The sequence below is a fragment of the Rhineura floridana genome, chromosome 7 (genome assembly GCF_030035675.1).
Source record: "Rhineura floridana isolate rRhiFlo1 chromosome 7, rRhiFlo1.hap2, whole genome shotgun sequence".
In the NCBI taxonomy this organism is placed as follows: Eukaryota; Metazoa; Chordata; class Lepidosauria; order Squamata; family Rhineuridae; genus Rhineura; species Rhineura floridana.
Window position 1 is genome coordinate 61,843,728 of NC_084486.1, and position 27,583 is coordinate 61,871,310.

The following is a 27,583-nucleotide window of genomic DNA, read 5'->3' on the forward strand; positions in this document are numbered from 1 at the left end:
CAGACTATTCTTCTGTAGTAGGACAAAAGCCTTTTCTTTTCCATCCCTTGTTCAAAGAGACATTTGTCTGGAGACTTTGCAGCTGTGGGCTGTGGGGATGCTTGTTTGAAGATACCCCCTTGTAGGCACAAGAGAGGAGAGTCGGCACACCAAACAGTAGTGTAGTATTTTATACTTTTTCTCCTTCTCCCCTTCCCTCTCCTCTCTTTTTTCTTCTTCCTCCTCTACCATGTGCAGTTTCTAATAAGAAGAATGTGGATGCAACATTTTCAAGGCAAGGGGAAATTTCCTGTTTGTCTTTTCTGTTTGTTTAATAAAGTGCTATTGACTTTTAAGAACTGTAGTGACGTTTGTTGCAAAGGAACGCCTGGCTTGCTTCCTGGTGCACTTTTTTATACTGCTGGAGAAGATGTTTAAATCGTTTTCTTTCTTTCTTTCTTTCTTTCTTTCTTTCTTTCTTTCTTTCTTTCTTTCTCTTTCTTAAGAAGAAGCTGTGCGGCGAAGGCAAGTGAGATTAATAAGAATCAGGCAAATGGCTTCTTCTACTTTTGTTTCGGTGAGATAGTACCAGCCGTCTTTCGGCCACACAAAGGCTGCCATTTACCAGGGAGTGCTCCCTAATTCTCTTGGCAGGGGTGCCATTGGAATCGGATACAAGTGGGTGGCAATGGGGAGGAGCTGCAAAAGAGGACAAGCCGGCTTTGTGTATTTTTTAAAAATGCAACAAAAGCACTTTATACATTGAGCTGGGTGCAGCAAGCTGTGCAGCTTGTGAGTGGGATGGAGTAGTTTTGAGTTCTCGGTGTACATAGAAAGCCCTCCCCCCCCCTTTCCTTAAAAGCTCTCCACTGAAACGTTGGCTAAACTCCATAAAGAGCTGAAAGTGCCAGAAAATATATATCAAACAATGCGTCTGACAATTGGGTTTATATCTGAAAGCTTTGGAAAGAGAAAACAGACGATCTACATTTTGAAAACAGTTCTGGGGCACCTTGTTGATATTCTGGTCAGAAAATTGTATTTGGTTTTCTTCCTATAGTACACACCCTTCTTTATTAGCACCTTGTTCCCATTGAATAAAATGATACACTTTTATTCCTCTGGCCCTTTCTCTGCTTTGCCTTCTGTACATACAAAAACAGTTGATTTTCTCACTGTTATTTTCTACTTTCCAAAATGTTTCTTTTCCCATACCCCGGACAAGTGTGGTCTAAGATGCTGGTTGTAGAAGCAATATAGAAGATTTCACAATATAAAGAAAGGAAAGAGAAAGAGAGGCTTCCCCCACCCCTCTAAATTATCACCTGACTGAAGCATTCTTACTCAGAAGTAGGTTACACAGAGTTCCAAATAAGTAAGCACAGGGTTGCAGCTGAAGTTATTTATCTTTGGTCCTTTATATTCTCTCAGTGAAGCATTCACTACATGATCCGCCCCCCCAGTATATCATTTGAAACTATACATTTTTTCACCAGTCCTAACCACTGGGCTTGGGTTTTGAAAATGTAAATGGACTGCCTCCAAGTCAATCCTGACTTATGGTGACCCTATGAATAAGGTTTCCTGGTAAGAGGTATTCAGAGGGGGTTTACCATTACCTCCCTCTGAGGTTGAGAGGCAGTGACTGGCCCAAGATCACCCAGTGAGCTTCATGACAGTGTGGGGATTTGAACCCTGGTCTCCCAGGTCATAGTCCAACACCTTAACCACTACACCACACTGGCTCTCTGGGCTTGGGTTTTAATACAGTATTTATAGGCATTTAAGCCTTCAAACTATCATTGTTTTTAAAGATTTGTGTAACTATAGCTGCATATCTGTGTTTGCAGTTGAGGAATATGGAGATTAAATATTTTAAATAATATAGTTGCACAAGGGAACTTACGTTGTGTAACGTGGTTTTAAACTGCAAATCCGCCAGTGGTTTTTAGTGAAACACAATTGCTAGTGCTTCCTGTTCATCTGTTGCTCCACTTCCAAAGTTTTGTTTCTGTCAAGTTGAAGTAATTGACTCCATCCTATAGTTATGAGTTAAAGAGAGAATGAGAGAAATCATTCTGAAATATTTTAGTGTTGTTTCCCACTAATATGATAATTGGTGTATGACTTTTTAAAAAAAAAATCTGCCAGGAAGGAAAGCTACATTTCTCTTGCCTTGCAAAGTCACTTACTGAATTGGATAATAAAGTTTCAGATAGAATGCCTTTGGTGTTTGGCATTCTATGATTGCACGAAGCAGGCACCAGCCCCAACTATATTGCTATTAGTAAATGTTTCCTGCGGCTTTCCTTAGGAACTGAGCTCTGGTTGCAAATTATTGAGGAACACGGGAGCTGATACGCAGTGTAACTGGCAGTGGCAGTCTGAAGCCATTGTCCTGGTAGGGAATCTAGCTTCAATTACCCTCCAGTTTGCTTCCCCATTCTGCTTTTGACAGTAACAAGGCAAAACTGCCATTAAGTGATATTCTCCATCCTGGAAACTGTATACTAGAGTTAGTGTACAGTCAGAATGCTTTATTCAACCAAGAAAAAAGGTTAATCTGGACAAAACATAGCAACTCAGCTCTGGATTGCAAGCCTTTGAGTTTTACGCGTTTCTCCTCTTTAATCCTGGTTATCTGCTTAGGGCAAGGTTCTTTCACTTATCCAAATCATCTCAGCACTCTGCCATGCATACTGTGACACAGTTGCACTTCCATCTGGATAAAATACTGGAAGATGCATTTCTTTGCAGTAAATGCAAGTACAAAAGGGTAGGTGCACGGTATTTATATGTTTCTTGCAAATATTTCATTTAACCTTCTGACTGGATTCTTTAAACTACAGTTAGTTCTGAAATCTTCAGTGTATTTGTACTAAATATACAAAGCAAGAGTTAGATTAATTTTCTTCTTAAAATGACAACCCCAAGCCATAATGTCTCAAATGCCATTCCAGTGTCCTGTGCACCTACCTGCTCCGTTTGCCTCCCATCTACCATCTCTATTCCTTTTCCTACCTGTTGACACCGTGGCACCATTTTCCAAATAACTCCATCTCAGGCTAAATGGCCAGCAGACCTGGGAAGCAGTGAGGGTGTCTGGGAGTGACAAAGATCATGGATTCGCCCCACAGCTGGCTGCCAACAGCTACACTCCATCATTGTATGCCTGCATCCAAAGCAAAATTCTCATTTGTTCTATGTGTGGATCAGCCTAAACTCCTGACAAATTATGTGGGTTGATGAAAACTCATTTCATTGAAGACCTCCAAAGTTAACTGTGCATGCTAGTTTTTCCTGTCAACATTCATATGCCATATACTGAGCTAATATGGTATATAGTGTATAGCAGCCTGAATAGAAGCATATTGTTGCTCTTTCACTTAGATGTTGCCCTTTTTTCTAGCACTGATGAATATTTGGTCTCCATTAGGAATTCTGCCTACCTCACAGTTAGATGCTGGGATGCTGTCTCAAACGCTACAAGTTTAAGATCTCCGTTTTATCCTCTAACCCATCCTCTTCCCTCATTTCTCTCTTGGAATTTTGACAAATGACTCTAAGAAAATATTTAGTCTCTTTCCAGTGCAGGAGTAGAGAACGGCTGCCCTCCAGATGATGTTGGACTACAACTCCCACCATTAGCCTTGCCAGCTGGGGCTGATGGGAGTTCGAGTCCAGCAGCATCTGCAGGGCCACAGATTGTCCTGCTCTAATGCTTTAAAACAATATAGAAAACATAAGAGACTAGTGTATTCACAGATAAATGTGGAAATTCACAGATAAATGTGGAAACAGGAAATTCAGTTAGTGTTTATCTTAACTTTCTTGAGACCTGTAGGATTGCATGACATAGCTTTGGACCCTGTTACTCATTTATAACTTCCCTGTTAACTTAAACCATTCATGGATTACATTCCATAAATACAGTTTTCTGAGTTTAGCGTTGGAAAATCAATGAGAGTGATTTTCAGCAATCCAGTGTTTATCAGAGGAATAATCTTAAATCACTCTTCCGTGAGAATTTAGGAAGTCCCAGGCTTAACAGGGCGGTAATTCTAAAGTAATTAATGACTTCTTTGAGTGCTTAGATAGAATTGCATAGAATTCTATAGCATGTTTTGTAACTTAACTGTGGCTCTGAGTCTTTAAGAGGAAAAAACAGTAAGATAATGCCAAGTGTCTTTGTCAGAAAAGCATATCTCAGGGCAGCACTTTCAAAAGTGGCATTTACTATGTGAAGTTCCTGGCCTATATCACAGAGAGCCCCAGCTGTTTGTGTGCATGTTGAAAAGTGTGCTCCAAATGTTGGTGCTCATAGCAGATTGTGGAATACATCTGAAAAGTGCAATGCATGGCCAAGTGTACAAATTCAAGCTGAGGCCCAAATAACTATTTAGGTATACCTGGAGCTTGCAACACCCTGTAGGATTCTTGCTGTTGTTTTTCTCCCTCCCTTTTCCTTGCAAAAGCAAACCCCCATGCCATATCACAAACTGTTTACAAAACTCAGCTTCAGAAATAGCTTCCCATGTGGCATGCAGAACAAACAATTCTCGAGTTAAAAAAAATGGAAATAGCATGATGCTTTTTGAAACAAATAACACTTGAAAGCCACTGGCTTAACTCTTCACCACAGAATGGCATGAAATCAGATTTTTATCTACTTGACGGTGGTGGTGTTTCATTATCTTTGAGGCCAGAACATAATCAGTGTCCCAGTTTAAGGACATGATCCATCAGTCCCTGTGTGAGTAAAGGGATGTCTCTTGCATTTTGCACTCCGTTTTTCTGGGGACGTTGCTTTTTTTCTATTTAAAAAGAAGTGGATGGTCTGGGAACATCTGAAACTGTGGCATTATTGACTAATTGGGATCAGTGCTTGGTTGGGAAATACAAAGAGCTCCACGCAGTGGTGACTGGCATCCACTGGGACTGCTAGGGCAGAAGGCAGGGAGACCAACATTATGTGAAGTTGGAGCCAGTGACAGTCAGGACTGGTTGCAAGTTGAATGCAAGCTGGAGGGACTGGCTGAGGGCAGACTGAGGTTGATGAGGCAGTGTCCCATTTGCCATAATGGACCAGCCTGCACCGGCTCCATATATACCCTTGTAAGGCTGCAGTCCTATACATGCTTACCTGGAAGTCGGCACCATTTAACTCAGTGGGACTTCTCAGTACACATGTACAGGATTGCTCTGTAAACCAACCAAATGATAATTCAGATTGAGGTATAATAAAGAAATCAGAAAATTAAGCTTAGTACACCTTCTCAAGCTGTATCCGTATCCTTTTATAAGGCCAAAACTGCTTATTACAGATGAAGCCATGCAGCAATCAGTCATACAATTAAGTCGATTTAACATTCATGCTCCATTTGGTTCCAGGTATTCGCCCACAAATAATGAATGGCCCTATGCATCCTCGTCCGTTGGTGGCTTTACTAGATGGAAGGGACTGTACAGTGGAGATGCCAATTTTGAAGGACTTGGCTACTGTTGCATTCTGTGATGCGCAATCAACTCAGGAAATCCATGAAAAGGTAAAGACAATGCTTTTGTTCTTATAAATTAAATTAAGAGGGAAAGTATTGATGTCTGGTTTTCAATCAAGTTCAGGAATTTTTCCAGGATGTTGCTCTGTAATAGCTTTATATAGTGAAGCAATGTGATACATGAGGGTGTGAGCAGGACCATGCATGCTCGCTCCGTCTCCAGCCAGCCCCTCCTGAAAGCTCTCCACAGGTTAAGGAAATGTCTGTAGTGAGAGAGCCTGCCAAATGCACATAAGTTGTCCCTGTGAGCTAAAATGCTGAGCGCTCATGTGTTTGGCAGGCTGCCCTACTGCAGAGTTCCTTCAACCTATGGGGAGCCTTTGACTGGGTCAGTATGGAGTGGGATGGTGTGTGGCCCTGCTCTTTTCCCTCACACGATTATTGTTGCTTGTTTTAACAACACCTGAAAAGAGATGGAAGACCAGAAGGAACAACTGTAAGCGAATGAGAGGGAGCTTGCCAGTTTGCTGCCTGTTACCATCTGTGCTCTGCAACCTCCTGGAACTCTGTTGTGAATCTGTACCTCTTTGCAGGACTGAAGACTGACCTAGCAGTTTTCAGCAAGTCCCCCAGCCAAACTGCATCATTTGTTTGGGGTGGGAGATATAACCTGGACTCCCCTGGAGTGGCACCAAAGGGCATCTTCCCTTTGGGGAAGCCACTTCAGGGGTGACATGAGGGTGGGGGCCTCTCCCTCAGCTTGTGACAAGGGAGGAGGATTACCTGCTTTTTAACATTTGACTTCCAGAATGGTATTTAGGGCAGGGCAGTCAGAGGCAGCAACACTGGGCATACCTCTGCATCGTGCAAAGTGTGACCCTGGAGATGTACAAGGGGCTGCTGGATGATTTGGGATAGTCTTTGGGCAGCTCAACATCTAACATGCTATGTAAGAAGAAAGCCAGCGAGGTAGCTCTGATGACTTCCTTCTTTTGCAAGGAAAGATGTCTTCCACTTTCGATGAGCCACACCTATTGATTACTAGATCTTATTCTGCAATTGGTGTTATTGATTGAATTTTCATGCTATTTTTAAAATATGGTTTTATCTGTTGCATGCATTGTATTTCTACTGTATAGTATGTAATATTTGTTTTATAATATGCTGTTCATCACTTTGGTGGCATTTTGGCCCAAAAGTGATATATAAGCAAACAACAACAATAATAAATGCCGCATGGTGTAGTCAGTGTGGAATTGCACTTGGGATAAGCTAGGTATAACGGGCAGGAGAATACTGTGCCTGAAACAACAGAGCTTGGGAAGGGAAGGAGGCTTAAGGTCCCCTCATCTTCACACCACTCTTACCATATATGGAGCGAGAAATGCCAGACATCCAAGCTGGATTTAGAAAGGGAAGAGGCACCAGAGATCATATCGCAAACATTCATTGGATAACGGAACAGAGCAAGGAATTTCAGAAGAAAATCATCCTGTGCTTTATAGACTACAGCAAAGCCTTTGACTGTGTAGATCATGAAAAACTATGGAATGCTTTAAAAGAAATGGGGGTGCCACAGCATTTGATTGTCCTGATGCGCAACCTATACTCTGGACAAGAGGCTACTGTAAGGACAGAATATGGAGAAACTGATTGGTTCCCAATAGAAAAGGGTATGAGACGGGTGTATATTATCACCCTATTTGTTTAATCTGTATGCAGAACATATCATACGGAAAGCGGGATTGGACCAAGATGAAGGAGGTGTGAAAATTGGAGGGAGAAATATCAGTAATTTAAGATATGCAGACAATACCATACTATTAGCAGAAACCAGTAATGATTTGAAACAAATGCCCATGAAAGTTAAAGAGGAAAGCACAAAAGCAGGACTACAGCTCAGTGTCAAAACGACTAAAGTAATGACAACAGAAGATTTATGTAACTTTACAGTTGACAATGAGGACATTGAATTTGTCAAGGATTATCACTACCTTGGCACAGTCATTAACCAAAATGGAGACAATAGTCCAGAAATCAGAAGAAGGCTAGGACTGGGGAGCGCAGCTATGAGAGAACTAGAAAAGGTCCTCAAATGCAAATATGTATCACTGAATACCAAAGTCAGGATCATTCAGACCATGGTATTCCTGATCTCTATGTATGGGTGTGAAATTTGGACAGTGAAAAAGGTGGATAAGAGAAAAATCAACTCATTTGAAATATGGTGCTGGAGGAGAGCTTTGCGCATACCATGGACTGTGAAAAAGACCAATGATTGGGTGTTAGAACAAATTAAACCAGAACTGTCACTAGAAGCTAAAATGATGAAACTGAGGTTATCATACTTTGGACATAATGAGAAGACATGATTCACTAGAAAAGACAATAATGGTGGGAAAAACAGAAGGAAGTAGAAAAAGAGGAAGACCAAACAAGAGATGGATTGATTCCATAAAGGAAGCTACAGATGTGAACTTACAAGATCTGAACAGGGTGGTTCATGACAGATGCTCTTGGAGGTCACTGATTCATAGGGTCACCATAAGTCGTAGTCAACTTGAAGGCACATAACATCTTCACACCACTTTTTGTGTAGAAATGGCTCAGTTGGTAAATTTGATAATAAACCAGTTTTGGAACTCCAAGAGGCAACTTGAATATGAATTTGTGATTGTGCGTGTTGGCTTATTCAGTTTCTTCTCCTTTGTATTGCTGTTGCTCTCTTCATTGTCATAGCCAATCATGGATATGCCTGGAGTGTGGATTCCTGAACTAAAGTTTCTTTAGTCTTGGATTTGATGGACATCATTGTTACTTAACCAGGCAGAATCAATCTTCTGGATTCAAAGATTGACTGATCTTTTTAGATGGGCTTTAAAATAGATGAGAAAAGGGGAAAGAACAAATGCAAATAATCTGAGTGGTGCATGTTCCTTCCATTCAATGTATTTGCAATCAGCTCTCAGTAACAAACGTGTGTTCATGAAGAAAAATGAAGCTGTTCTGGCCTGATTGATTTTCTTAAATGATACAAAATCAATAGATGAAAGCACAGGAATTAATGTGTAAAAGCAGATCAGATAGACTTGGATTTCATGTAAACATTAGATAACTGTCTTCCAACAACCTTTTGAACCTGGCTCAGCTAGAGACCCCATCAGGTAAATGACTACAGTAATAGATATGAAGCCTTGGGATAAGTGTCAAAATATGAAGCTTGAAAAGGCAAGCTAAGGTCTAACCTCAGGGGGTTGACACCAAAGGATGTTGTCCCTTTGGGTCACCATGAAGGTGAAGGCATCACTCCCTTTAATTTTGTATTATTTAATTTATTATTATCCAGTTGGAGAAAGTGAGTGATGCGTTATTGGGTGGCAGCTGAAATTGTGTTTTTTTTACTGCCCAGAGTGAGAGCGTGGATTGTAACGTTTTTGAATGTTTATTCCTTTATTAAATTTATATCCCATCCTTCCTTCCAGAAAGAGCCCAGAGTGGCAAACAAAACACTAAAAACACTCTAAAACATCTTAAAAACAAATTTTAAAATATATTAAAACAAAATATCTTAAAAACATATTAAAACAAAACATCTTAAAAAGCAATTCCAACACAGACTGGGATAAGGTCTCTACTTAAAACACTTCTTGAAAGAGGAAGGTTGTAAAGTTACTTAATATCGCACAGTGTAAGAGAATGAACCATTACAGAATAAGGCTCTACCTGAGTGGAAGATGGGAAAAGTGTGGTTATGTTGATTTTTGTATGGTGCTGCATTGCCCTAAATGGAACTGGGTGGATGAACTGGTTATTGTTGTTGTTGTTAAATTTATTTATATACCGCATTTTCCACAAATACACATGTGCTCAAAGCAGTTCACACAAATAGTCCAAATGCAATAGCACAACACATAATAAAAAGTATAATCACTACATTAAGAAAAAAATTAATACATCAAAGCATAAATGAGCATAAAGCTCAACAACAAAGCCAAAGCAAAAATATTTAAAAACTAACCCCCAAGCTGATACAAAAATCTCTTCCATCCCCCGAACCCCCATAGCTCAATCCAAAGGGCCAGAAAGTCTTCTGAAAGAAGCTGCGTTTGAAGGCTTCCAGGGCTGGAGGGTGGGGCAAGGCAGGTGGAAATAGCCTCCCTTGATGACAAACCAAGTCTCTCTCCCCTCATTGTACATTATGTTCAGTGTTGCCTTGATTTTTTTGTAGACCAGACTTCAGCTTTGCGACATATGGTTGGCTGGGGATTAGATGTATTATGTGTATGGTTGGTAGGAATGTCTGAGAGTAAGTTTTCTATGTGGAAGATTGCAAAGGATATATTGGGGAGACGTTACGGTGGTGGTGGTGATGGAAGGGTAGGTGCAGCATCTATTGCAGTTATTCTATTGAGTTATGAATTATGCTTTATATGAGGTGTTTTTATTATATTTTTGTATTTTATTTTTATTTGCCTTGTCTTTTGTTTTCTATTTAAGAGAAGAAGCTGTTTATATTTCCTGTATTGGGTAGTTTTGCTAAGCACGTAAGCTAAAGCCTGTAGAATCCAGCATCCAAACCTCAAAGGGTGCTGTCAGATTGTGTCCATCATCCATGAATTGAAAGGACTTCAGTGAAGTTCCTCTTCTTCTACTACCCCTTTCAGTGCTTCCCCCCCCCCCAAAAAAAAATCTGCCCCAGAGGTTCCCTCAACCCTGTCAAACAGATTTGGAATGTTTGTGAAATGCTGCAGGGGAGGAGAGAGAAAAGGGATTCCTGTTGGATGAGTGGAAGTTTGCTCGTGCAATGTTGGATATCACCCCTTACCTAAATTCTCATTTTATTAGGAGGGGAAAATATATTTCTCATTTTTATTTTATTTTTAAAGTGTAGTTAATGAGCGGAGAAGATTCTGAAACTGGTGGCGTACTAGCAAGGCTCAGATTGGTCTAGTCTCTCTTCAGAAATGGGGAACCTTTTCTGGCTGGTGGGCCAGCTCGTTATCTCCTCATTCCTTGGTGGACCAAACTTGACAGGTGGGTGGAGCCTGACATCATAGTGATGTCAGGTGATGCTGAGATTTGAAGCCCTGATTGCAGGGCTCTTTCACAGCCCACTGGGATCAGTTTAAAGGAGCCAAGTGGAGTGGCTTCCAAAGGGTTTTGCAAGCCACCCCGTGCGGTTCCTTTAAACTTCCACTTTCAGAGGTTTAAAGGTGCTGCACAAAGCTTCTTGCAAATCCTCTTCTCTATCTCCCTCTCCCCGCTGGCCAAGATTTCTGGCCTTTTAAATCCCAGTCACTCCTGCCTTCCTTTCTTGTACTCCCTTGTTCCTTGCTAGAAATATTCCACATGTTCTGAAAATCTGGATCTTGGACTTGTTATAAAAAAAAATCTATGAAACTTTCTCCCAGAACATGTATGTATGCATGTATGAATGTATGTATGTATGAATATTTATAAACCTCTGAACATTACTGAATGCTATAGTGGTGTACCATAACAATAAAAATACAACATACCAGTGGATATATTTGGACAAAGATTGAGGTTGAGCTGAAAAGTTGTTCACCTTAAATGCCATGTAGAAAGAGATTCTTCTGAGTGACCAAAAAGCTTAAAACCGAAGTCTCATAGAAATGAACTTAAAGGGGAGAGAGGAGAATTGTAAGATCAGAAATACCTGGGTGGAGGTGGTAGGCAAATCCTTAGAAGGCTTACTGTCATTCATAGCTCAGTGTGTCCTCAGGATGCTCATGACTTATGGAATTATCCCTCAGTAGAGCAGACTTCAGCACTAGTTTAAAATTGGCAGTGAATAGCCTGGTCAATACAAATGTAAAGCTGTATCCAAGGAATCGTAACCTAGTCATTGCCTGTTCAAAGCATTTTCTATTATCATGCTGTGTTTACATTTAGTATAGAATAATGAGGATGAATATAACTTTACTCATAGTGACTCTCTGGCAGACAGTATAAATCTGTGCATTAGAGTGGGGCATGCAGGGCCCTCTGATCCAGGCACATGAGGTCAACTGGATGTCATGGGCTGTTGTTTTATCTCTTTCTCCTCCTCCTCCTCTTACCCATTGTCTGAAAACTTCATATTTCTCTTAAAAGCCATCTTTGAAAACCAGCTGATAATTATCTCCAAATATAAACAGTCCTTCTGTTTTCTCATTTCTCACCAGTTTATGCCTATGTCATAGTACCTCATCCATCAGACAGCAAGGAAGCAAATTGTAGCTTGGTGATGGCTTTTGCTTAGCTTACAGAGGAGCCTAGTTCAGCACGCAGCATCTTTACAACCAGATGGGAATGAAATGGTCTGGGTTTTGGTTGAATATAATGCAGTGGTCCCAACGTTCAGGTGAACAATTCATGGCTATAATAAAACACTAGAATACATGGAACTGTAATTAATATAAAGTGACACAAACTATCTGAATTTTCAAGAGTGCTCCATAAGAAATGTCTAACTGAGGCCTGAAACAGATGTCCAATCTATCCAGTGGATTTTCTTGATTGCATTTTTTAAGTGTGGTGAGATTTCTCCCATCCCCAGTCATCAAGTCTAGTGCATGGTAAATAAAGCTTGGAGGCCTATCAAGTGGTAAGGCTTCTTTACATTAACCACATGGTAAGCTGTCCACCTGTAATCTTCTAGAGGTTCTTCTATATTTGGGTTGTATCCAACTCAGTTATACTCAGAATAGAGCCATTGAAATGAATGGACCTTGTTAGTCATAGCCATTATCTTCAATGGGTCTGCTTTGAGTAGGATACAACCCTCTCTAAGCAAATGTTTTTGACAAATGAGACAGTCTTGGGCTGCAGAATTCCAGTTAACTAGTAATAATGAGTAAGTATCCTAAGTGAGAAGAGTTCCTTCTTTTAGCTTTGTTCAGAACAATATCTACTTTGTCTCTCGCTGAGTTCAAACGCAAAATGTAGTTTTGAGACTGGAAGCATTTCTGGAAAGGTCCATAGTCATCTGGTCATATTCTCCATCAAGAAAAAAAACACCATGATCTCCTTTTAGCTCTACTGAAGCATTATCAATTCTTAAAATAATACATATTGGCGGGTTTTCTGGTATCCTAAGGGATAGTGTGTGGCCTAGAATAATCTTCCAGTGGCGTGAGAGAGAACAGGATGTTGTGATGGCTTGAACTGTGGACTGGTTACACTGACTTTTTGTTATATGGCTGTGGAGTCATACTTGTTTCTCTCTTTGATTACTATTATAGAAAGAGAAGAAGCATTTAGCATCACCAGGGATTTAAGAGTGTTTGCTAGTCAATAGACTAAAAGGTTCAGAAATGTAGCAATAGTTGAGCTTTGTTTTTATTGTATTTTTAATATTTTTATTGTATGGTGGTTGTTTTGTTTTTAATTTGTTGTAACTTCTTTGATGTTCTTAACAAAATAGTGGTATAGAAAGATATTTTTACATAACGTAACTAACTGTTAAGCACTATTTTGATAAAGACATGGGTCTACATGGGGTCATATAGTGCACTCAGACAATTTAGGGTCTAATAACACATATATCTAGAACTGAAAGATTGTGCAGTGGCAAAGCAATGGACAGGGAAGTATTCATGTATTTCTGTTTTGGACATAAGACAAAAGAGTACAAAGCACATGCTTATGATTCTTCTTTGGACAGTGGTCCTTTGCCACCCAAGTTCTCACTGAGTTTAAGCCTCCTGACCTCAGATGAAGGCTGGCCCTTCAGAACAAAATCTGTGTGTGTGGGGGGGGGGTACATGCACACACTCACTCTGAGGGTTATCCACATTTATTCTGGCTTATATGGGATTCTTTGGGGTTTTCATTATTATTTCAGAGTCCCAGACCACTTTTATCAGATTGAACCGTATGCCTTGCTTGATATTTCTGTATGACTCATCACTGGACCAGCAGCTGTTACCGGAACATTTCCATCTGTTTCACTTATGTCTATGATTTCCTTTTTTTTTTGTCTGTTAGGTTTTAAATGAAGCTGTCGGAGCAATGATGTACCACACTATCACTCTCACCAGAGAAGACCTAGAGAAGTTCAAGGCCTTACGAGTTATTGTTCGAATAGGCAGCGGTTATGACAACATAGACATCAAAGCTGCTGGGGAACTTGGTATGCTTTAGACTCCATTCCAGTAGAACCTCCTTTATCCTTAATTAAGTTATTGTCTTTTGTTAAAAGTAGAATAAATTACTTGATTGTCTCAGAATCATGTTCACAGCATGGTTGCTTGTAGGAATGACTGATTTGGTCCCTGCATATGATCAAGCAGCTTTATTTTACTTGCTGTGATGCAGCTGCTCCACAATCCGTATGGGAGCTCCAATGCAGATATACAGTTTCATTGTGCCTAAGTGCTTCCATATTCTCAACTGTGAACAAAATAAAATGTTCCGTAGAGTTCTGATGTGTATGTGAAGCTCCACTGGTGTGGAGATTGCCCATAAAAGGACTATGTCTCCTTTCTGGTGGGTGCTGCCCCTTGTAAACACAGGTGATCTCCTAGCATACATAGAAGACATCCACTTCTGGGTAATTCCATGTCCACACAAGCATTTGATTACAGACTAATGCTCCAGATCAACAGTTGGCAAGTTTCTTTAAAGAACCTTGTTAATGGTATGGCCTGGCATGTGGACGCTAATCCCCTTGGTTTTAAATCTCTTAGCGATGAAGTCTTTTCTTGCCTGACAACAAACATAGGCAACTAATTATGTTATCCTTAACTAGATTTAAGAATTATAACATATTGGCCATTTCTGTGTGCTACTAAAATGCTAGCGAGCTGTTTGCAAGCAGCACAGTTAATTGTTTTACCACTAATGAGTGCCACTGCATTAGCATATAAAATAAAATTGATCTTTATAGGGTGCCAGCTGTATATGTTTGTCGATGGGGTGTCATTAAAGTGATTAATTGCTTCAGAGTACTCCATTGTAAATCTTAATAATACTAAAGAAACGCACATCCTTTGCAGCAGGCTTTCTAAACAAAACACTTTGCCGGATCATTTACATTTAAAAAAATGTTCCAACTTGCCTGGGAACTCTTTGCTGTTTTACTTACTGCATAACTTTGCTTTGAGCAGCTTCTCAGGGATTTTTAAAAAGTAATCAAAGACTGGCTTGTATTTTTGAAATTTTCCTTCTGATGGCTCTTTCCCCACCTGTCTCCAATATACCATTGCTATGTGCATGTAATGATAGATAGATAAATGGATGGACAGATAGATTATAATACGATATAATTCTAGCTGCATTGTGTGTGAGAGATATATCTATATATTCACTAATAGGCAAAAAAACCTTGCAATTTAGGAATGTACCTGTAGCCCACAGATATTTCTATCAAACTTTAAAAAGCGGGGAAATTAGGCACCTATAGCAAATGCACCAGGGGAGCAGAAGACCTGACTTCCTCTCGGAGATAGTGTACTGCCTTACAAATTTGTCAAAATGCAAACACAATTTGGGATGGCCTTTCACAGTCCAATCCACTTCCTATGTAGCTTGGAAGAATTTGGTAACATGTGCCCCTTCTCCCCCCCAATGGAGAAAAGGGAGGGAGGGAAGGCTAGAGTGGGTAGGGGAGGAGGAAGAAGGAAGGGAGAGGAGAGTGGAAGGAGGGGAAAGGCAGGTCTGATCATTTGCATGCTTATTGAGTTAAATGGGATTTACTCCTGTGCAATCATGCTTAAAATAGGGGGAAATGGCTGAAGGGAAGGGGGGAGGGGGAAGGAGGGAATTGGAAGGGGATGGAGGAGGAGGAAGGAGAGGCAAAGGAAAGGAAAACTGACTGTGGGGGAGGGGGAGGAGAGGGGGGAGGGGGAAGGAGGGGCAAGAGGAATGGGATAGGAGGGAGGAGGAGGGGAGAGCAGGTTTGATCATTTGCATGCTTTTAGAGTTCAATGAGATATACTCCTGTGCTACCATGCTTAGGATAGGTGAAACGACCTGGGGGGAGGGGAGAGGATTGGGTGGGTGGGCACTGGGCAGAGAGGAAGCCCCTTTCCAAAAGGAAACCATTGTGAACAGTTATCGTTTTTCAGCGTTTCCCCACCTTTTTATTCTATAGCAGGCACCTGTAGTCTCCCACCCAAATTTAAACCAAAGCTGTCACTTGCCACATCCACACCAGACATTTATTCAAGTTTAAACAGTCATGGCTTCCCCCAAAGAATCCTGAGAAGTGTAGTTAGTGAAGTGTGCTGTTATTGTTGTTATATGCGTTCAAGTCGATTATGACTTATGGCCACCCTATGAATCAGTGACCTCCAATAACATTTATTATAAACCACCCTATTCAGATCTTGTAAGTTCAGGTGCTAAGGGTTGCCCTATTCCCCTCACAGAGCTTAAATTAGAGCGGCTGACTGTTAAACTACTCTGGCCACTGGAGCTCTGTCAGGGAAATGGGAGTCTCCTTTCAGCACCCTTCAGAAACTACACTTCCCTGGATTCTTTCAGGGAAGCCATGGCTGTCTCAAGGAAAATAAAGGTCTGCTGTGGGTGTGGCCCCCTAATTAGCCAAGCAGCTGCGAGTCTGGCTTTTAGAACACTGACAGTTGATTCTTATGGAGCATGCCCAGGCTTATCATTGACTTCAATGCTAAATTTCATAAATTAATTGAAAATCAGCTAGGCATTTTTTTTTTACTTTTAAACTGCAGAAGGTGAAGGTCAGAGTATGGGGCAAGATCGGTAATAGGATTATAGGTACTCTGTGAACATAGCTGATTTTTAATTAAATTCAACAAATTATGAGAACTCTTGACAGAAGAAAGTCCAAAGGGGTTTTTCTCTCTCTCTTTTTGCATTTTGAACTCTCGATTCTATCTGACTGTTTTGTGTATCGCCATGAAAATTTAGTCAGTTATTAAGCCAGCATTTCTGAATTCAGGACTATAAGTTTTCTAAGGTTTTATTTTAAAACGAGCTTATGGGAAGTATCAGAATGGCATGGGGGTATTTTCAGTTTAACAGTGCAAAAGCTCCATGCTGGCTATAGTATTCACTAATAGGCAAAAAACTGTGCGGTTTAAGAACGTATCTATAGTCAACAGATATTTTTATCAAACTTTAAAAAACAGGGAAATTGGGCAGCTATAGTGAATGCACCAGGGGAGCAGGAGACCTGAACTCCTCTCTGAGATATTGTACTGCCCTACAAATTTGTCAAAATGCAAACACAATTTGGGTTGGTCTTTCACAGTCCAAACCACTTGCTGTGTAGCTTGGAAGAATTTGGTAACATGTGCCTCTGAGCAGAGAAGAGGAAGAAGGGCAGAGGAAGAGAGGGGAAGGAGGGGCAAGGCAGGTCTGATCATTTGCATGCTTACTGAGTTCAATGGGATTTACTCCCATGCAATCATGCTTAGCATATGTAAAACTGATTGAGGGGGAGGAGAAGAGGGAGGGAGGGAGGAAGGGCTGGAGTGGGCAGGGGAGGAGGAAGAGAGGAGGAGATTTGGGATTTACTCTTGTGCAATCATGCTTAGGATAGGTAAAACTGACGATGAGGAAGGAAACCTGGAGTGGGCGGGGGGGGAGGAAGAAGGAAGAGGGGAGGGGAGGAGGAAGGAAGAGGGGAGGGGAGGAGGAAGAGAGAGGGGAAGGAGGGGAAAGGCAGATCTGATCATTTGCATGGTTATTAAGCTCAGTGACAAAGGTGTGAAAAATAAAGTACCCAGAGCTTGCCCACTGCTCTCTCTCCGCTGTCTTCTTACAACCTCACAGGAACCCCACAGGAACACGTTCACGCCGCCACCATCTGGGACTAAGCCCCGCTCAACTTAGTGGGATTTACTTCTGAGTAGATATTTTTAAAATTCAGGTGTGAATCCTCCAAAGCCCTCTCCTCTCCCATTCTTTCCTCCTCCTTCCTTCCCTCAAACTCACTCATTGCCAGCACACAGAAGCTCCGCTGCAGGGCTGCTCCTTCTTGCCCTTACCTACCCATTTTAGCCTTATTCCTCTTTCCCTCTCTGAGGCTTCAGGACTTTTTGAAAGCAGGAGGAGGGGGAAGGGATTACTAATTATTTACTACATTGCAATGTAGCATGCAAAAATAATGTGCAATGTAGTGTGTGGTGCATTAGTGTGGTATAGAGGTTAGAGTGCCAAACACAGGCCAAGGGCAGCTGGGTTCAAGACATGAAGCTTACCTGCTCACCTCCTCAAAGGCAGGTGTATTCTGTATTATTCAGTGTTTCATACACACAATATTTGGGAAGCACTCCAAGGCCCTTCTATAGCTTTTAAAAACACTTTTAAAACTTTATTTATTTATTTATTTATTTATTTATAGCATTTGTTAGTCACTTTTTTCCAAAAATAGCACTCAAAGCGACATACAAAAAGGAAAACAAAAGCACACTGCAAACTTGTATTATTATAGTAATAAAATTAATAAATCTGGGAGATGGGATCAAGATGAGTTTTGCTTTTAAAGTAATTCAGAGAGATTCAGGGAAGTATGATAATGCTAATTCCTGGAGTGATCGGACGTGATTTTGCAGGTCTGGAAAGGAGCAGATTCTGCTGAACTTTTCTTTCTGCAGGCATCGGTCCTGTGTTGAGTGGACAAAGGTAACACTTTGCCAAAGCCACTTATCCTACTTTAAGTCTTTCAACATGCATGCCTAGGCATTACCTTGTGAAAGCAGCTCCATCCCATGAAGATGAATAATCTTCCTTCACATAGATAGTGCAGGGCGAGAACAGCCATATTAGCCAGCAGCCCATTTTGAGACCTTACGGACAGAATGACTGAAATGTAAACCATGCAGTAAGGAGTTTAGGACTAAGGCAGGGATGGGGTACCTGTAGTCCGCCGCATGTTGTTGGACCATCTTTCCCGTTATCCCTCACCATTGACCTTGATGGCTGGGGCTGATGGAAGTTGGGACTCCAACCGCACTGGAGGGTCACTGGTCCCCATCCCTGGTCTAAGAGCTTTCACAAAAGCGGAGGTAAACTTAAATATAGTTGCATTTTACATCAGCCCCATAGGATGGGAATGCGTGGAATCAGTTTAGTTTTGAGTTATTGTTTTTAACCACATGAAACAGGGGAGATGGACATTATATAAGAAATAAGATGAGAAATAAACAAAATTAAGCATAAATCAATAAAACCCAACTTAATTAAAAAGGTAGACTCAGTTGTTGACTTCTTCCTGCATGTCTTCTAGAACAGATGTTCTCAAACCGTAATCCATGGACCACTGGTGATCTTTGAGTTCCATTCAAGTCATCCATGGAAAGGTTGAGAATAGCTGAGTTTGGCCAGAATTTGTTTTTCTCCCCTGACAAGGCCATTTTGACCAAGAACACATTTATCAAACAAGTTAGAACACCCTGTCCTGATGAGCCCATGATTTTTATAATACAGTACTGGTCCAGTCTACTGATTTTTTCCTTAAAAGTACCAGTTAAAGAGATACTTTTCAGCATCCTAGCTTACCATCCATGATTTTCATAATGTTGCCCTGGTTTTGATTATGATGATGATGCAAGCACTGCAGAGGGGGTTACTAAGTGGTCTGGCAGGACCCCCAGTATTTTTTTAAATGGTCTACAAAAAGAAAATACTGAGAACTGCTGTTCTAGAGATCAATTCAAGTGATTTATTTATCCATTCATTTACTGTTTCATTTATATTCCATCTTTTCTCCAAGGAACGCAAGGTGGCATACAAACATTTTATCCTCTCACCAACCTTGTGAGGTATGTTAAGCTGAGAGACTGTGACTGACCCAAAGTCACCCAGTGAGCCAAGTGGGGATCTGAACCCTGGTCTCCCAGGTCCCATTCTGACACTCTAACCACTAAACCACGCTGGCTCTTGTGTGGTCTGGGGATTCTTCACAGTACTTAAAAAAGTCAGGAAAGGGTTCCACCGAGGACCTGTTGAAACTGGACTAGGATCAGTGCAAAGAGAGAGGAAAAGTGAATGCATCTCCAGTGAGAGAATTGGTCCTTTGCTGCCCAGAAAGATAGCTTGGCAGATGAGAATGTAGCAAAAGCAACAGGGAGCACTTCTGGTCTGCATTATTACCACCTTACCATCCATTTGAGTAGCAAAAACAAGAAGAAAATAAAGAAAAGATGCTCCAACTTCACTTTCCCCCTGAGAATATCATTTCTTTCTGCTCTCTTCTACCAGGCCCAAGTTCAAGAAGCAGGGACTGGGGATGACTCCTAGGATTGGGAAAAACAGAAGGGAGTAGAAAAAGAGGAAGGCCAAACAAGAGATGGATTGATTCCATAAAGGAAGCCACAGACCTGAACTTACAAGATCTGAACAGGGTGGTTCATGACAGATGCTGTTGGAGGTCGCTGATTCATAGGGTCGCCATAAGTCGTAGTCAACTTGAAGGCACATAACAACAAAAGTGGCATGAGGGAAAATATGTGAGGGATCTCCAGCCCTTGAACCTGTGCTGCTCTCCAGAAAAAAAGGATCATATCTTCCAGCTGCTGTAACAAGCAGCATTAGAACTTGGTTCCACACATTCATGTTGACAGTAACATGCAAATGCCAGCTAATGGGCAAGTTACTGACTTCAGCTTAGGCCAGAAATAAGAAGCCCATAGTGCAGCATTTTCCCTTTCCTTTGAACCATAAGCCAGATGAACTGGTAATCCATAATTCTGTACAAAGGTCACAAGGACCATCAGCTTCAAAGCTGATGGAATTGTCCAGAAATGGCACATGGTAAAGTTCTCTAAGGTCTGTACTTCAGAATGCAGGTGGAAGGGTTGATCACCCATGTGGAGAGACCATAGCTCAATGGTAGGGGATGTGCTTTGCATGCAGAAGGTCCCATGTTCAATTCCTGGCATCTCCAGCTGAAAGGATCAGGTAGCAGGTGTTAGAAATGACCCTTCGTTGTTAAAGAGCTGCTGCCAGTCAAAACCCGTAGTATGGGGCTATGTGAACCTAGTATAAAGCAGCTTCCTACGTTCCTTTCATATGGAAAACTAGCACATCAAGGAGGAGGCTACTCTGTGATGTACTACCTTTCCATTTTCAGGGAATTTAGTATCACTACACCGTTAATACCTCTCCATTATTAAAGCAGCAGCTTGCTTATGTATCCCCATAGCAACATGGGTCTGGATTCAAGTATTCTGATTTTATGCATTATAATTTTTTCCAAGAGATGCTATTTTTTATACCATTCAGTTGACCTTGCAGTTATTTTCTGCTGTGCTTGCCTAGGTCAAAGGCACCAGGTTTACCAAGAAGGATGTTGTTTTCAGTCCTCCCAAAATAAGCTTAGAACTATTTTGTAGCTAGCGAGGACATAGTTAACTTGGAACACCATGCAGGTGGCCGTGAATATATTTTGAGTTTAGGTTTGTGAGAAATCTTGAGATTTCCTGACCATATTCTTGTTCACTAAATGTGGGTTTCTGCCCTGTACTCTAGGGATTGCTGTTTGCAACATCCCCTCAGCAGCAGTAGAAGAGACGGCAGACTCCACTCTGTGCCACATCCTGAATCTCTATAGACGGAACACTTGGCTCTACCAGGCACTGAGGGAAGGAACCAGAGTGCAAAGTGTGGAACAGATACGTGAGGTGGCTTCTGGGGCAGCTCGTATTAGAGGCGAAACACTTGGCCTGATTGGATTTGGTATGTTTATTTGAAATGATCACATTTCTCTTTCACTAAAATAATAACAGATCAGGCTTTACAAGAAGATTTGCATGGATTCTGCAGCCCTGCTTCACAGCTGCAAAATTTGTTTGAGGAAGCTGCGGTCTTGGAGGAGGTGGGTGTTTAAAATCGCTTCCCCCTGCTGCTTTTCTCTCTCGGGAGAAAATATTATTTCTGCAGCCCACGAGAAAATATTATTTCTGCAGCAGAAATTCAGCTAAAAGTTGTGTTTTAGCACAAATGTAAGAGAAAAGAACATTCATGCAGTCCACAGAATTCAACTAAAACACTGGATTGTTTTTAGCGCACAGTCCATGCAAGCTCTTCCTGTGAGGAGTTCAGAGCTCATTATTTCAACTGTCCCAGTATTGTACAGAACTAGGAACCATCAGTGGAGGAAAGAGCTTCCTGAACTGAATATGCTCATCTGCAAAGTAGCTTATGCTCCTTGAGCTATATTCATTCTCCAGTTTTGCTGTTGAGAGTCACCATCACACTTGCTTAGTTGCTGTCAGGAGACTCAGCTGTAGATTTGCCTCACCTCTGTGATTTATGACTGCTCAGTATGAATTTGGCCAATGAATTGGCATTTGCACATTTTTATCAATTTACAGATCTTTCAGATTCTTCTATACTAGGCCCTGAATTGTACATTTGTGCAGTGCCTTTTAATGAATAATTGCAGTCAACGATGTGTATGCTTCATCTGTGCATATATGTGGCATGCAAGAAATGGAGGGTTTTTTTTAAAAAAATCACCAAAGAGAATCCACATTATTTTATTCTGTTCACCACTTTTCCAACATGAAGGCATGATTATTTCTGGTTGTTTGGCTTTCTCTCTGTTTTCTGTAAAGAAGACTGCTGTCTTGATGTAGAAGTCGGTTAGTTGAGCCCAGGCAGTGACATTGAATTGGAATGACATTGTGGATAATGACCTGCTGATTGCACTGCAGCTGTCCCTCTTTATCAGAACAGCCTTATTAAACCTTTGCGTCCAAACCATGACAGTTGTCTTAGTCATGCCCAATTAAATAGCCATTCTGCAAGAGTGCAGAAGGAAAGGGGGGGAGCCTGCAGCAAACAAGTTGCTCATAAGGCTCAGAGGGGTTTTGTAGTGGTACTGTTGTACCAAAGATGATCATAATCAGATTTCCTTAACATGCCTTCCTCTTTTAGATCAGAATTGAGAAGCCACACAGAGTAGCACATTTGTGACCAGGGTTTGGGAAGCTGTATTATTTGCAGTGGGCATCCATTCTGTCACCAACTAGAGTTCCTCCCTTTCAGTTAGAGAATTTGGTATTGCACCATTGATAGTGCTCCATTCCCTTTATGTGTACATATAGCAATGTCGGTTCAACTAAATTGCATCTGAAGTACAGTGGCAAATAGTTAATGGACATTTCTTTTTAAAATGCCATAGCTGCTCATATACCGCAGGTCGATTCAAAGAATGCTCTTGTGCCCACTGCATTACACATGCCATGTTTGACCTTCTGCTAAATCAGCAGTAAGAAAGTCTATCCTAAGAATTCATCTGTTGGAAATTTAAAACGTACCAGCAGGGAAGGAGAAGGAAGGGTGTTCTCTGATGCCCTCTTGTGCATGTAAAAATATGGACACATCTGGATGGATTTCTGTCTCTCCCCCACCCCCATTCTCCATAAAAATAAATTCCAGGTGAATTGAAACGAGGCAGTTGCCAAGTGGGCATATCTTCCTATGGGCAGGATATCAAAAGGGGGGTGAGTTTAGTGTAAAAATATAGTGAGTAATGGGTAATAAATTATTTGGCAGCTTACTGATAATATATTTTATATTCATGGTATATATTCATGAATCCTTGTAGTCTAAAAGAAGAATTATAGTCAGTATCAGGTCTAAAGACAAATCAGTCCAGTAGATATAACTGTGCCACTAGAGCAAGCCTTGTGGCCCCTCTGAGCCAAAAATAGCCCACCAGCCACACCTCGTGGCCCAGAAACTTGAGAACCTCCATTTCTGCAGTTTCAAACAGCTAACAAAAATGGGAGGTTTGTCCACTCCTTGGCAGGCTGCTGTATATGGCTGGTTGGTTTTGTTTGGCTTGGTAGGTCAAAGGTTGTGTGGGCTTTGAGAACAATAGGATCACCCCCAGCTGAAGTTTCCTTTAAGTCTGCCCCCCCTTCCCACCCCCAGCATTTCAAAGGCCAGAAGTCCTGCTAGGCCAGAGGATCTTCCACATGATCAAAGTGGTTCCATAGCCTGATTCAGTGGGACAGTCATTCTACTGTTTGAAACTCTAATTTTTTAACATGGCTGGACTACAGCACTTGGGGGTGGGGGGAGGATTCAACTAGCCATTTAAAAAGCACCAACCCATAAGATGCTTGAAATGACAGGACAATATAGGTAAGCTTTCTGTTTTTTGCATTCACAAAGTATTGCCTTGGGTACAGAATATTCGAGTGTTGGGGGAGTGATATCAATGCACCAGCAATTCAACTTTTGAGGGCTACAGTACAAACATACAAAAAGCCTGTAGTGTGTCCATTTTAAAGACTTGCTGCCTATTTCCAAAGTCCACTGGTAATTTAGCCTAGCATGATTGAGTATGGGGCAGAAGATAAGATGTGTGAAGAGAGTGGTATAATTGAAACTTGCAGAGTGCCTCCTTGGCTCTGTCCAGTGTGCTAGTGCCATGTGTTTTCTTTTCAAAGTGCCACATTTCAGCAGCACCTGACAAACGGATAATTCAGGAGAGAATCAGGTCGGATGAACACCTTTGCTATGGTCAGAGAAACGTTTGGCAGCAAATTGTGCCATTTGGTACCATTTAATGCACCCATCGGAATTCACGCGGTGCTGCCACCTTGCCAAGCCTATTATGACAACCCTGTGCCCTTTTTTTTTTTTTTTGGCTTAGGTCGCACTGCGCAAGCAGTTGCAGTTCGAGCCAAGGCATTCGGATTCAATGTGATCTTTTATGACCCATACCTGCAGGATGGCATAGAAAGGTCCCTGGGAGTCCAGCGGGTCTACACACTCCAGGATCTGCTGTACCAGAGTGACTGTGTGTCATTACACTGTAACCTCAATGAACATAATCACCACCTTATCAATGACTTTACGATTAAGCAGGTAATTCTAAATGGTGTGTGTGTGGAGATCATCTTATTGGCTCCAACTACAGTCTAGGAATGTGTGGCTGTTGAGGGCTGGAATTCCTGCTGGCACAGTGATAATACAAAGCAGCTGCAAATAGTAATCTTATGTATTTTTACCTTTGGGATAGTTGAGACTTATAGCTAATCTGCCCATCTGTCTTTTGCACATTATGCATCAGGTGGTACCACTTAAGCAGGTTAGTTTAAAGCTCTCAGTAAATTACAGATAGCAGCCTAATGTTGCAGAATTTAACAAGCCTAAGACATTGGGGGGGGGGCTCCTTTCCTTAGGTCTTACTTGAGCAAGGCTTGCTTTTATCAGTAGCTCATCTAAACCAGTATCCTTTGAGAAACTAGGCTGGTGTGTGTGTTTTTAGCAAGAAAGCATAAGAGTCTTCCATCCAGATTCTCTCCATCCTTGCCCTCCCACATCCTTTCTCTTTGGAATAACAATCTCATGTCTTGTTTTGCCACAATATAAGGATGCTACTAGGTGACACAAAGTAATTCCCAGAGTAGTCCAGTGCAAGTACAGTTTCGGAAACATGTTCAAGGGCAAATGGCAGCTAAGTGAGTGGGGAAAAAACCTGGGCATTAAATTCTGCCAGAGGAAATCAAGAGCAAGATGAAAATGGTTAAAATGTATTGGGTACTCTCCATGAAATAAACTACTGCTTCCCAGCATCAGTGTATAGCCTTGCCTCTTCCTTTGCTGCTCTCAGTTTTTATGCTGACTTCCATGTTGTCCAGACTCAGAACCAGTCCCACGATGGCAGCATTCATTACTGTGCTAGGATGAGAGACCAAAAAAAGTTCCTCCATAGGGGAAATGGCCCAGCTCTGTGCAGCAGAGGTATGGCCTTGCAGGTGTGGTTGGACTCCCATCAGCCCCAGTCAGCCTAGCCCATGGTCAGAGATGATGGGAGTTGTGGCCCAGCAACATCTCGACGGACACGGCTTCCCCACACCAGCCCTACAGTATGTGGAAGATGTACAGGCAGAGGTCAGAGGATGTTACTTTAGCAAGTCAAGGAAGTGGTGCCAGTGCTGTGCTTATGTCGAGCTGTGGTGATATTCCTGCTTGAATTGTGTGTTTCTTTCTTCTGGCTCCAATTAGATGAGGCAGGGAGCATTTTTGGTAAACACAGCCCGTGGTGGTCTGGTGGATGAAAAGGCCTTAACTCAAGCCCTGAAGGAGGGAAGGATACGAGGGGCAGCACTGGATGTGCATGAATCAGAACCATTTAGGTAAGTAGAGCTTTCAGTAGTAGTATTTTGCATTCTTATCTTGCTTGTTCTCAAAAGCTGTAGACAGTTAAGCAACATATTCTATATAGAGAGCTACAGCAGCACTGATACCATCTGTTATACAAAATAATTTGAAATTCAAAATCAAAAGATTCACAAAGAAATTTGTTATATTAAAAGTGCCTTGCTCTCGCCCCTTCTTTTTATTTTGAAAGATTTATTTGAGCCTCTTTGCTTATTGAGCTCCAAGAAATTAGATCCTAAACTGAAACTGCTATTGCAAACTTATTTCTCTAATGGGGGGTTGGAGTCTAAGCAGAACCTCCAGAACTCTTAAACAATTTTCAGAGGGGTAGCTGTGTTCATCTCTTGCTACGAAAGCAACAAAGAGTCTTATGGCATCTTAAAACCTAGCAAATTTATTACGGCATAAGCTTGAATTCTTAAGTGACAAATGGCACATGCATCATGCAGCTTTATTAGAACCAGAGGCGGGCAGCTCAATTGACTGCCTATTATGTAAACACAGACAAAGATGGTCAAACATTTTCCTACCCCAGTGGAATTTTATTTTGAAAAAAATATAGGCAAGAAAAAACAATATATGGCAATGCAACAAGATCACAATTTAAAAAGTCACTAATTACAATCCTTAGTCCTTGGCTGGAATTTGATCAGAAGCTTTAAAGTAGAAGTTGCCAACCTTCTTGGGCATTTCGAAGTTTGAGAGAGCTGAGGGCACCAGTCACAAAATGACTGCCAAGGTGAGCATGGCATAACACAAAATTAGAGAGACTGCCGTCATTGTTGCTTCTCTGGACAACCACATCTTTGGCATGGGAAGTCAGCTATGCCCTGCTGCTCCTGATTGTGGGGATACAGCTGTTAAGGCACAAGAATCCTCTCCCCGCTCTCCCAATGCCAGTCCTAAAAAAGAGCCTAGGTTCCCATCCAACCTGGGAGTGAAGCCCATTAAACTCAGAGAGACTTACTTCTGAAGTAATGTGTATACCATTGTACCGTAAGTTAACTCTGCATTGAATTCTTAATGAGACAGCTCCTACATAGCAGGAGACATGCTGCCTAAGCTTCTTTACAAAGTTTTCACATTTTGCATTTGCCATTTGGGAAGGGATTCTTTGACATCCCACACTTACTGTGTAACAGTATTTGCAGAAAACAATTTCTAGGGAGTACCTGATTTCAGACATACTCACCACAGAAAAGATGCATCATAGTAGCTAGGTAAAAAGGCAGACTAGGGAGATTCCAATGATTGCTAGAAAAAACACCCTATATAATTCCCATTCTGTCTTACAAAAATACTGTTTTATAAAATGGCTTTGGAATGACATATCTCATGGGCTCTGTGTCCTGTTGAAATCTCTAAAGAGCCAAATTAGATACAATGGAGCTATTTGTGCAAATGGAGGTACAAATTAGCTACTTGTGGTATTCATATTTCTCTGTTCACATGCAGGGTGGGGTCGGTCTAGGTTTTTTTTTTCATAAAAAGCTTCCAGGTTCAAATCCAGGTAGGGCAGAGAAGGACTCCAGGTGTCAGTCTTAGTGAGCTTATGGTCTGACGATAAGGCACCTTCCTGTATTCCTAATAACTACCACCCCATCTTAACAATATCATATGCACCCGGTCTGAAAACGACAGCTTTCTTAGTGGGACACCTTCTCCCCCAAGAGATTTGTCAGATATTGAATCGGAATATATGTTGAAAGCATTGTAAAGTTGTTTTCTTTAGAGGTGCTGATTAAACTGGAAAAGGGATTCCATTTTATTTTTTCTGTTTGGCTGATTGTCATTGGATAACTCTTTTTAACTTGTCTCTTACTATTTGGCAAGGCTCTTTGAAATTTGTGGTTGTATCAACTCTGTTTATGTTAAAAAAAACTTGGCTCTAAAACATGGTTAAAGAGAACAGGAGAGAGTTTAATCATGATCCTGGGTTCAGACAACATACTAACCCAGGTTAAAGGAACCTCATGCCTGGGGGCCAAATATGA

General features: G+C 41.4%; 1 protein-coding gene across 5 annotated transcripts in view; it reads left to right on the plus strand.

Annotated features, from left to right (window-relative positions):
* The window catches only part of CTBP2 (C-terminal binding protein 2), a 303,109-nt gene that overhangs the window by 266,066 nt on the left and 9,460 nt on the right, over positions 1-27,583 (plus strand). For all 5 annotated transcript variants that reach the window (XM_061635711.1, XM_061635710.1, XM_061635712.1 and 2 more), the window contains 5 exons: positions 5,371-5,525; positions 13,470-13,614; positions 20,937-21,143; positions 24,076-24,290; positions 25,434-25,564. In XM_061635711.1, the coding sequence (XP_061491695.1) occupies positions 5,371-5,525; positions 13,470-13,614; positions 20,937-21,143; positions 24,076-24,290; positions 25,434-25,564 (853 nt within the window). The remainder of the gene's footprint in view (positions 1-5,370; positions 5,526-13,469; positions 13,615-20,936; positions 21,144-24,075; positions 24,291-25,433; positions 25,565-27,583) is intronic.